General features: G+C 40.2%; 1 protein-coding gene across 6 annotated transcripts in view; it reads left to right on the top strand.

The window, feature by feature from the left end:
- The window catches only part of gdpd5a (glycerophosphodiester phosphodiesterase domain containing 5a), a 21,067-nt gene extending 8,993 nt beyond the window's left edge, over window positions 1-12,074 (top strand). The window contains exons 5-17 of one of the 6 annotated variants that reach the window (XR_016117900.1): window positions 383-442; window positions 527-625; window positions 937-1,030; window positions 3,049-3,194; window positions 3,759-3,841; window positions 4,223-4,373; window positions 4,885-5,115; window positions 5,641-5,786; window positions 7,280-7,427; window positions 7,827-7,910; window positions 8,369-8,447; window positions 10,503-10,615; window positions 11,319-11,335. Coding sequence is in view for 5 of the 6 variants with exons in the window: in XM_089017379.1 (XP_088873505.1) it covers window positions 383-442; window positions 527-625; window positions 937-1,030; window positions 3,049-3,194; window positions 3,759-3,841; window positions 4,223-4,373; window positions 4,885-5,115; window positions 5,641-5,786; window positions 7,280-7,427; window positions 7,827-7,909; window positions 10,208-10,222; window positions 10,503-10,615; window positions 11,319-11,437 (1,488 nt within the window). In the remaining variant the exon portion in view is untranslated. Of the gene's footprint in view, window positions 1-382; window positions 443-526; window positions 626-936; window positions 1,031-3,048; window positions 3,195-3,758; window positions 3,842-4,222; window positions 4,374-4,884; window positions 5,116-5,640; window positions 5,787-7,279; window positions 7,428-7,826; window positions 7,911-8,368; window positions 8,448-10,207; window positions 10,223-10,502; window positions 10,616-11,318 lie in introns of those variants that run through there. The other 5 variants (XM_089017379.1, XM_089017380.1, XM_089017383.1 and 2 more) reach the window with 5 other exon arrangements.
- Window positions 12,075-12,244: the final 170 nt, after the last annotated feature.

Here is a 12,244-nt window from a genome sequence, read left to right as displayed (position 1 = left end):
CCCCGGTTGCCTCTTGATGATATCCGAGTGAAATTGCTGTGCTTTCTCTGCGATAATACCCTCACTCACACTGTCCCCTGCTAGCTGTTTATAGCTTGAGACCGTTCCTTAGACAAAACAGAAACACCCTGAATAGCTTCCTTGTACTTAAGGATGGTAGAAATGGTCGACTTAGCGTAATGGTACTGGGTCGGTAAGTCACACAAACGCACAACTCGTTCGTGTTTTTCGATGATCTCTTTCTTCTGTTCGACCGTAATTTTCTTTTGCGTCCTCTTCGGCTTAACACTAGTCTGTGGTTTGGTGTTCTTCCCCCGAAAACTAATATATATATTTATATACAGTATATGTATATATGTGAATGATGTCCTTTTTTCACCAGATCTTGGCATTTTTCCACATATCCTTGGGACAACAGCTTAATCTCTACTGGCTCCACAAGGTGCAGAGAGTTTGACCTTTGCTATCATTTTGCTCACTGCCGGTTTTTCCAGTGATCTCATCACTGTTTGTCTCATTTTCACAGATCGGCGTGCTGGCTACGCTGCTTACTACTATATCCGGTGTTGTGTGTGTTGATGACATCTGGGTAGATGAGTGGGACGTCCTGCTCGTTTCGCTGCAGGTTTGTTTAGAGTTTCAACAATGTCATTGATAGATTGGACACGGTAAAACCTTTGAACTAAAATTGCGTCTTTTTAACACATTGCATTGTTGTGCACTATATTGGGGATGTTGTCAGTGCAGTATATCACCATTATACACTTGCCCGTTGGTCAAGTTTTAAAGTAGTTTTTGTTTCTAGTTTACTTTCAGTGCTCTTTTTTATAGGTTCCTTTGTCAAACTCAAAAAATGTTGATCCAAATATGTTGATTTATTGGAGCCACACACACAAAAAGACTCTCACTCATCTTATAATTGTGTTCTTATGTTAGTCCACAGCACCATTCCTTCACATCGGTGCTCTCACAACAGTCACAGCTCTTAGCTGGCTGGTTGCTGGTTATGTGGTCCGCAGAGAAAGATCCAGTAAGTATTCTGTTCATTTTGATCCTGTTGTCAATTCCTCACTCGAACAACATGACATCCTACCATTAGTTTTTGATGGACTTGTAAGGCTTTATACATTTCCTTCCTTATGAAAGATGTAAAAGTGATTGACAACTTTGTCAGACGAGTACAGGTTTACTTGCAACGAAATGGTGGACATTTTGAACACATCTTGGGAAAGCCATGAATTGACTACAAATTGTCAGAAATAGCTGAAACTCTGGTGAATGGTCTTCCACAAACTGAATAATGTGTGGTTGTAATTTGAAATAAATAGCTTTTTAATCAAAGCCACAATTGAAATTTTCATGGGTACGCATCTTTTTGAGTCACCCTGTATTATTAAGCCACTGTTAATAGTTGTCAGAACTAATTTAAACCAGATTATTTTCTTACAGACAGTGTATTTTAGGTGTTTGATTACCTGACAGGTAGGTCACGCCCGCATAGGAACACCAGCTGAAAAAGGCGCTCTCTGACACTCTGACAAAGGCGGAAGTATACGCCGAAACATGTCAGGTAATCGAACACCTACAATACACTGTCTGTAGGAAAAGAATCTGGTTTAAATTAGATATCAAGTAGACAGGATGAACGTAATACAATTAGTTGTCAAAACTGCATACATTTATAAATCACACGAAACATCAGTTTTTCAAGGGAAATTGTCACAATATCGCACTCCAATGGAACCGCTGAATGCCAACTGCCATACACAATGAGTCTTTTTCACTGTAGCTCTGTCTGCCAGATGTGGTGGATCACAGCCTCTTTTGACCCCATTGCTACTGGACTATAATAGCAACAATGAAAATAAGTCTCTCAGTCTTTTACCAGATATCCAGATTTTCATTGAATCAGATGCACGTTCCCTCTTCAATGTTGTAGAAATCAGATATGATATACTCTTCTGATAAATCTTGCTGCACATTTAGATGGAAACCAGTCTGTGCCCTAGGTCAGGTAAAAAATATGCTCCAGCTCGCCCTCTGCTGGAATCAGGACAATATTTATGTGAATGTTGAATGAGAAAGCCTGGTCAGAAGTGATACAAGATTTTCTCATTGCACTGCTCAAAGCAAGTGTGAAAGAAGATAAGCAGATTAGAAAATGGACGGCTGAACAATGGCTCTGAATGATTACTCGATAACTAACATAGTTGTTGGTACATTTTCAAATTGATTTGTTTTCGATCAAGAAAAGGCGACTCTCACGTGCTCCTGTGGTCCTTGGGGTTTACTTGGTGCACACATGCACAACATTGATGATCCCTGACTAAAGAGGACTGGTCTGATCACGTACCCGTACGTACTGTATTCCGCTGAACACATCTGGGTCAAGAGTGCTTGTTTTTAAAAACAGTACAATACAATACAATACAATACAATACAATACAATACATAATGATTTATATCGCGCTTTAACAACAGCTGAAGCTGTAACAAACAGCGCTTAATATGAACAACTCTCATATACACAAAATAAAACAGACACAAAGATAGTAGAAAGCACCAGGGACTAAAACTAAGATCAAGTCTAATCAAGGTAAATAACACGTATAGTATAGTTTATAGTTAGTGTGCATTACATATTCTGCCATTAAGAATGTATTGATCACAGTGATGTTAACTGTGTCAATCATTAGTAACGCATACTTAATTAATAAAAGGAGGAATTTAGTCGAGTAGTTCAGTTGAGATGTTTAAGGAGGCAATAATTGGGGTCAACTTGTCTCATCCAACAAAAAGTGCTAAAATGTACAGTAGTCATTTTTTCTCTCATAGTGAGGTGATTGAAATTGTCTTATTTTATTTTTACATCAGAAATCCTGTCATTCCAACTATTGAAAATTGAGTTTTGGTGTTCAGTGTTAAGGCCCCAATTTTACTCGTGAATGATTGCAACAGTTTAAAATCCCTCTTGTCAACACACGCTAAGTCTCTCCAGTGAATCCATTCATTTTGTTGAGAAAGCGTGATATAAATCCCCTGTCTTAGATTTCCAAATGATGGTGTTAATCACCTACATCGCCATCCTCGTGGCCCTTTATTTGGCGCCGCTCACATTCTCCTGCCCCTGTGTCATGGACAGTCACAGCCTCAAACCTCGCCCAGACGTCATTGGTCGACGGGGAGCTCCGATGGTGAGTTGGTCTATTGCCAGCCTTCTCTGTGTAATCCAGTTAGCTGTTCAGGTGACTCGATGAGTCTGCCGCATTTGTCATTGTGAGCATGAGCGTCTACCACATTTTAACCCAAAGTAACAGTCTCGAGCATGTTTTGTCGCGGGTCACATTGTACTTACGGTTTCCTCTCGGTGCAATTTGGGGAAACCATGAGAATATTTAATCCCCTACAAATATTACATATAGAGCGCACACCAAATTAATCAATAACTAGTTCTAAAATTTGAAGTAAAACATAATGACTGTTCTCATGGTTTACATACAACAATTTGACATTTTTGTTCGGACTTTAGCAAGCATCATTCTTGATTTGTTTTTGTGGGCCAAAAAAAATGATATGGCTGGCCAGATTTGACACCTGTGATCCGGAGTTTTTTTTAATAGTTAGCCCGGTAGATGTTCTGAGAATAAACAATTTTTTGAAGCCACAGATTTTCAATGTAGCTTCAAAAAAATCAAAAACTCATGTCGGTTTATTCAAATGTCGCCAGTGAATGACACTCATCTTTCTCTGTGCTCCAGCTGGCCCCAGAAAACACACTGGTGTCCTTCAACAGAGCCCTACAACATGGTGCCAGTTCCCTGGAGGCTGATGTCACTCTGAGGTCATTTACCTCTCGTTTCTGACATTTGTTCAAAATTAATGAATTTGGCGTAGTACAGTTCCATATGATAAGTAGGTCGGATGTGAAACATTATATGGTGGGTTTCTTTACGTTTAATATCCATCAATGTCGAAGACAGCTAGATTGTATCCTATTTATTTATTTATCCATCTATTTGTTTGTTTGTTTTAGATAAAATAAGACATTTGTGGCAAGACTGAAAAACACTTTCCACATTCCTGAGATCCATTTTGGGTCAATCTATAATATGGATTCTATATGTATTTTTTGTAAGACACTTTTCTTGTAAAGAATACTGCATCACAGTGAAAGCATTTGTTCTTTGACTAACAATGTATTCTGTTAATTTTGGATGTCTAGTATGGATGGGGTTCCATTCCTCATGCGAGATCGCACCTTGAGACGAACCACGGATGTGAGCATGGTCTTTCCTGGCAGACAACATGATAATGCTGCTATGTTCAATTGGACCGAGTTACGTTCGCTCAACGCAGGTCGCTGGTTTCTGGAGGTAAAGGAATGCAGACCACACTCACAGTAACGCAAAAATAGTGTATATACCGTATTTTCCGTTGTATAAGTGCACCCAAAACCCTTGATTTTCTTCAAAAGATGACCATGCGCCTTATATTTGAAGTACTGTAATATTGAGCCACAACACGTCTCGCAACTGCTGTCAGCAGCATATATTTTTTTATAGCACTGAATTGTAAAAAGTACAAATCACGTGCATGTATACTATTTTCTATTTCTTGTTCATGTCAAATGTGTTTTTTTTTTTCATTAGCTTCCATGGATGGATTAATTTCCATGTTGCCTGTCACGTGGTCATGTGCTACAGGTTTAGGCATGTTTCTCACCTGAATCCTGTTTGTCTGACTGTTGTGTGAGCCAGAACTGAAATAATGGTCCATAAAAAAATAAGAGAAATGTCATGACATCATTGCCGTGTGGATCACCTCAATCTTGTGCGAATCAGAGGCTGAACTATCTTGATATCTTTTCCTTTCATTTCTTCCCAGCGGGATCCCTACTGGACAGTTGAGACGTTGACCGGGAGGGATCGTAGCAGGATTGGCAACCAGACGGTTTGCAGTCTGTTGGAAATGCTTCGTCTGGCAGTCAGAGCCAACAGTTCTGTACTTCTTAACGTCTGCAGACCCCCTGCAGGCCACCCTCGCGCCCAGAGTTGGTTCGTGGACACGATGTGGGTCATGCAGAAAGCGGGGATTTCCCGGAAGAGGGTGAGGATTGTATGTCCCTCTCTTACTCATCTATGTAATTAATTTTATCACGGGTATAGTGAAGGAACCTTGTAAATGTTATCGAATTCATTTTTTCACGTTCCTGTTATTTTTTTCCCCAATGATTGTTAATTGTTGGAAATACAGTAAAGTCTCGTTATATCGATATTCTCGGGAGTCGGAAAAATATCGATATAACCGGGACTATCGATATATCCGACCCTGCGCGCATGTAATTTCCGTTCATAGAAATAGTATCGTAATAAGCGGTACTATCGATATAACCGATATTGATATAACGAGACTTTACTGTAACAACATACCACTGTGAACATTGAGTTTTATCGTTGTCCATTATTTTCCATTTTTATGGGGTCGCATAAAAATATAATAAATTGTTAAACAACAAAATATGGCAGAAATAAAATCTCTTCTTGTATTCAATGTATTGCACTCCATTTCATATCATTCACCCCGAAAAGGACTGTCTTCCATCTGATTTGTCTCTTTCTGTCTCACATTTGTTGCTTCCAGGTGACATTGACCCCTGACACAGACAGGGGCAGGGTTCGGGGGGTTCAGCAGACCACAAATGAGAAGCTGTCACTCGCACAGATTCAGCAAAGAGGCATTACGAGCTTGACCCTTCACTACAGCAAGGCCAACCACAATGATATTCAGTAAGAAATGTTTCTATGTTAATCCTGATAGTAAAAACTTAGAATGATAAAAATGTTTTATGAAATACATTCTCTATCATTTCACTACAAAGTTTAGCCACTTTAAGGAGTTTTGGGTTGTCACCATAAGTTGTTTTTAGTTGTTTTTTTTTGTGTGGAATGACATTAACACAGACAAAATATTTGTATTGTATTGTATTGTATTGTATTAGATTAGCCTTTATTGGTCTCGCAGTGGAGACATTTACATTTCACAGCAGCAAAGTTATGAAAGGAAAAGTAAAGGAAAGGAAGAAGTAGAAAAACAAAATACAGTGATACCTTAGTTTACGGACGCTTTAGCTCACAAACTTTTCGCCTTACGAACATTAAATTCGCGAGCATATAATCTTGGCAGACGAACCAGTTTTCGGCGGACAAACCAAACCACATAGCGCCATGGTGGCTGGCGGACTAGTTTTCGGCGGATGAACACCAAACCACACGATCGAACAGCGCCACGGTGGCTGGCGGACCACCCCCTTTCTTTGAGTGCAGACATGGTTTGTTATCGAGTGGAGTACTTTTGCTATTATGGGACCGAAAAAGACCCCACCACAGGCTAGTGTTAAACTGAAGAGGACACAAAAAAATTACGGTTGAGCAGAACAAGGAGATCATCGAAAAACGCAAACGAGGTGTGCATTTGTGCGACTTAGCGTCACAGTACCAGTACGCTAAGTCGACCATTGTTACGTGTGGCTAAGGGTGTTTCTGTGTTGTCTAAGCAACGATCTCGGGCAATAGAAGAGGTTGAAAAACCTCTGTTGATTTGGATTAACGAAAAGCAGCTCGCGGGGGACAGTGTGTGAGGGTATTATCGCTGAGAAAGCACAGCAACTTCACTCGAATATTATCAAGAGGCAACTACTTAATGCTGATGAAACTGGCCACTCCATTCCATCAAGCCATCAACGACCATCACAAAGGTAAATAAAACGACTTTATTATAAAGTACATTTTATTTCTTTAATTACAATACAATAGAACATTTGTTATATATAAAATAAGGTATATTTGTGTAGTTTTAAGGCTTATTTAGCAGAAAATTATGTTTTATGGGGACCTGGAAACGGATTATTCTCATTTTTAATGGGTTCCTATGGGAAATTAATGTTTGGAAGAAACACTTCGCCTGACACACACTTTCTGGGAACCAATTAAGTTCGTAAAGTGAGGTATCACTGTATACTAAGAAGTATTGACATGAAAGGACATTTTCATAGGGAGACATGTTAAAGAGTTGGAATTTGGTATTGATAATCATGCACTGCACTCCGCTTGACACATCACTTGACGTCATTAGGTGTTTTGGTCCCACACAGCCTGATCAGACCAGATTATGTCTTGTCCTCTGTCGGGCATGCAATCCGATGTCAACTTCTTTTAATCAGCGGTTTTTACTGGGATTAATTTGGCCATGTTTGCAGACGATATATTTTCCTTCCCCTTAGGCAGTATCTGGCCAACAATGTGAGTGTGACAGTCTACCCAGTGAATGAGCCATGGCTCTACTCGGTTCTGTGGTGCAGTGGGGTGCCTTCTGTGTCCTCTGATGCCCCCCAAGTCCTCCGGAAGGTGCCTTACCCCATCTGGCTCATGGTAAACAACTCTCATTGCCATCTTTCTCTTACCTGACACCTCACGCAACACAAACTCACCCGAAAGCAAGGTCGCATACTGAGATGAAAACAAAAGCAGGAGAGGACAGAGAGTGATGAGGGCGCCACGACATGTCCGCCCGTGCAAGGACGCGTAGAAAATATGCGCTCGTGCAGAAGCAGACTGGATGTCAGCAGGGTGCCGGGGAAGAGCAAAGCACTGAGAAGGAGTGTGTCAGCGTGACACAATTGCACTTGTTGCCGTCTTGATGGCTTGTCCAGGAGACACACTTGTTGATTGGCCCTTTGTGGTATTTTCTGCTCACCATTTTATTTGTTTTCCTCATTGCAAATGTCCCCACTGTGAGACTACTAAAGGCTTTCTGATTTTTTGATTTAGAGTCAGAATGCGTATCGCTTCATCTGGATCGCCTCGGATCTCGTCTCACTCGCAGTGGTCATCGGGATCTTCAGTTTTCAGAAGTATGTATAGATTCCACCAAAATGAATATATATTGTCATTGGACACCAATATTTCCTCTGTGTTCTTAGAGGAATTCCACCAGCAAACGCAACATTTCGATACAGTGGAATGTCTTATGTTTGAATACACCTGAGAGTTTTTGTAAAAATCTAATCAGAATGAGTTCCAAAAAAAGATTTCAAGTGGCGGTCAAATCAATTTGCACTGTTTGTTATAAATTTTGACAGAGTGGAGGTTATTTTTTTTGCTTAACAGAAATAAAAAAAACAAGGTTACTACGATGGACAGCTTATCGTGTTATTAAGTTAACTCATTCACTGCCATTCACAAATTTATTCGGAAACTCAAAAATGACGTACTGCGCTATTCATGAATTTGTTCTTGTTTTTTTTTCATGCATGGGTGCCGATAAAACGCTAGCCATGGCCTCTGGCAATGTTTTTTTTCTTTTCCACAAGGGGGCAGCATTTCCTTTTTTTCCATGGCCGCGCTTTGTTCCAGCTTCAGCTGTTGTTAAAGCGCTATATAAACCAATATGTATGTATTGCATTATATTTTTGACAGATGCCTTTGAAGCTCATATAAGTGCAGACCCATATAATTTAAAAATGAACTCTTTTTTTCTGATGAAAGAAGAGTGTCTAAAATGAGATTTCTAACGCTGTATTGAATGTTTACGTAGTTCTAAAACTCAATATTCTGTGGGTACTGGAATTCAAGTGAGAATGACAAAAACGCTGGCACTTGAGTGGATACATTTTCGCACGTCTGGCAGTGAATGAATTAAAGGGTGCATGAAAGGGTTAATCAGTATAGACTATAGAACAACAAAGATGTGAGGTGGTGAAGGCCAAATTAAAAATTTTAGGATTAATTTTTTTATGTAAATTTATTTTGACTTCACTACCTGCATGAGTAAAATTGACTATTTTATTCTGGAAGGATAATTAAATTTTATGGAAAAGAATTCTTCAAGAAAAGAAATGCCTGACTTCAGCTTAATTTTTTTCAGTCTAGAGCACATGTGCCAAACTCGAGGCCCGGGGGCCAAATCCAGCCCGCCACATCAATTTTTTCGGCCTGCGAAAGCAAATCAAACTTGTGAAATCCCATGATGCTTGCTAAAATCTGAACCAAAATGTCCTATTTTTGGATGTAAACCGGGCGGCCCGGTAGCCGAGTGGTTAGCACACCGGCTTCACAGTGCAGAGGTCGCCGGTTCGCGTCCCGGTCCGGCCTCCCTGTGTGGAGTTTGCATGTTCTCCCCGGACCCGCGTGGGTTTTCTCCGGGTCCTCCGGTTTCCTCCCACACTCCAAAAATATGCATGGCAGGCAGATTGACTACTCCAAATTGTCCCGAGGTGTGAGAGTGACTGTTGTCACCCGCCTCGTGCCCGAAGACAGCTGAGATAGGCTCCAGCAACCCCCACGACCCTAATGAGGAATAAGCGGTACGGAAAATGAGATGAGATGGATGTAAACCACTATAACAGTCATTTTTCTTGACTTTTTTTTTCTTCTTCAGATTTGAAAACTAGTTATTCATTAATTTGTTGTGCGCTCTACATGTAATATGTGGAAGGGGATTAAACATTCTAATGGCTTCCCCAAATTCATTATGGCCCTGGAGAGGAAACCATAACTACAATGTGGCTCGCGGCAGAAAAATGATTTTGACACCCCTGGTCTCGAGTAACTTCCTCCTTTTTTTGCTTAAGGCACAGGTGTCAAAGTCAAGGCCCGGGGGCCAAATCTGGCCCGCCAGATCATTTTATTCGGCCCGTGAAAGCAAATTATGCATGTCGACTTCAAGGATCCTTGCTAAAGACTGAACTAAAATTTCAAATTGTCCCATGTAAACCACAAAAAGTCATTATTTTTTTAGTTAAAATTCGAAAACGATTCATTCATTAATGTATTGTGTGCTCTATATGTAATGTGTGTAGGGGATTAAACATTCTAATGGCTTCCTCAAATTCATTACGGCCCCTGAGAGGAAACCGTAACTACAATGTGGCCTGAGGAAAAAATGAGTTTGACACCCTTGGCTGAAGGAGACCCAAATTCACAAGGGCTCCCCTGCTTCAAAACTGACTGTTCACTCTGCTGGTTTTCTTTTTTTTTTTTTTTTTTTTTTATCCGGATGCTCCATGTTTTCATGTTTCACCTCTATGCAAGTCTAACGTCGACCCCCTGTCCTCTTTCTGTCTGTCTTTCTCCTCTGATGTCCTTATTTTGTCTGGTGCTCTGTCTGATCTGCATGCAAACTTCCTCCACTGCCCCCTGGCATCTGTCAGCTATCATATGATCAGGTAACCAATGCGTCTGCCTTGCCCTTTGTTTCTTTTCTCCTTGTTTGTCCTTCCGTGCGCTTTTTCCGCCCGGCAGCCCAGAGCTCATTTCTTTTCTGTATTCCACTAAACAGTTTGACCTCTTGCTTACGGATATACCCTACTTTCCTTTACAACAAAATTGTGCTTGCATCAGCACGTTTAAAGACGGGTTTACACAATGTCGCGTGACTCGGTGGAATGTCACAGCTCGGTGAACCGCCGCGACGCCCTTGTAATGTGTTATTTCAACACGGAACAGGTGGAGGATGAGCGGAATACAAAGTTGTAACCCTGAGCAGATCATGCTGAGCGCTGTGCCGCATCGCTCCACTCGGGATGTCAATATCATGAAGGAGAAGCTCATCGTTTCAGGTGACACTTTCACCACATTCGCACCTGGAAAGAACGTTTAGAAGTAACACAACAATTTTCTTGGAATCAAATTTTTGTTTATAGTGATACCTCAGTTTACGAACTTAATTGGTTCCCAGAAAGTGTGTGTAAGGTGAAAAGTGTGTCTTCCAAACATTAATTTCCCATAGGGAACCATTAAAAATGAGAATAATCCATTTCCAGATCCCCATAAAACATAATTTTCTCCTAAATAAGCCTTAAAACTCCACAAAATATACCTTAGTTTATGTATAATAAATGTGATATTGTATTGTAATTAAAGAAATAAACTAATGTATAATAAAGTCGTGTTATTTACCTTTGGATTTGGATTTGACCTCAAAGTGCAAAGGTACTGGGAGCAATTCCAGCTCCGGCCTCCTTGTGTGGAGTTTGCATGTTCTCCCCGGGCATGCATGGGTTTTACTCCAGGTACTCATTCTGGTTTCCTCCCACATTCCAAAAACATGCATGGCAGGCGGCTTGAACACTGTCTGTGTTTGAGCTTGGATGGTTGTTCGTCTCTGTGTCCTGCGATTGGCTGGCAACCGGTTCAGGGTGTCCCCCGCCTAGACCCACAGATGGCTGGATAGGTTCCAGCACCAACGTGACCTTTGTGAAGATAAGCGAATTGGAAAATGGATCGATGGTTGAATGTTAGGTTTTAATACTTGTCTTTCAGAACTCCAGAATGGGCTTCGAAGTACTGAGGAGTTGTCGCTGTATCCGGAAAATGGCAATGCGAGATACTTTCACAGAGACCCAGGAACATCATTTCCCACTGAACAAATGGAATGTTAAATGATGATTGGAGATACAGTAGTTCTGTTTTGTTTTTTTTTTTTTTTCCCAAAAGTGGTTTCCATTACTGTACACGCCCTCTAGTGCATGAAGGCTCTAATATGCATTCAGTGGATTGCACGCAACATTTTGGATTTTTTTTTTCAAAATCACAGTGTATGTACACCCAAGGAAAACTTGTGTTTACTGTCTTAAAGTAAAAAGCATATTTAAGTATGAATGGATTGTCATTTTCATTATCTTCAGCATTTTGGGAAGTTGACTTTGTCTTTGGTGTATGATACATTGATGTAAATAGGACTCATTTTGAAACAATTTCCATTGTGAAGGTATTTTTTTTAGTGGGTGGATTTTGTTATCCATTGTACTGTACTTGCAATGGGGCTCTTAGGTTCGTTATCAATGCAGGGATTTGAGAGTCTTTAAAGTGTCAGTATCAGTTCATATTGCTGCGTCTTTTCTACTATAGCGCAATGTTTTAGAATTTTGAGTAATGACATCTTTCACATGGATGCCTTGAAATTGATGAATCAATCAAACATGAAGGAATTTTTGTCATTATCATACGAATTAAATACTGTATTGCAATTCAGGCTTGAGAGTCATTAATAAAAATGTTTATATGGAATGTGCGCAGACTTTACTTTTGAAAGTATTATATGAATGGTAGTTAAAAACTGAACTCGCAAAAAGCTGAAAAACTTCCAATAACGGTATAGTATCATTAAAAAAAATAGCCATGAGGCAAAAATAGTGCTTCAAAGTATAACACTGCACTGCCCCAAAACAAAATAAACCCAATACTGT

Source organism: Hippocampus bargibanti, linkage group LG16 (assembly GCF_051943395.1).
Source record: "Hippocampus bargibanti isolate YZ-2025 linkage group LG16, ASM5194339v1, whole genome shotgun sequence".
NCBI classification, from domain to species: domain Eukaryota; kingdom Metazoa; phylum Chordata; class Actinopteri; order Syngnathiformes; family Syngnathidae; genus Hippocampus; species Hippocampus bargibanti.
Note: the sequence above shows the minus strand (reverse complement) of the source record. Positions and strands in the feature narration are given on the sequence as shown.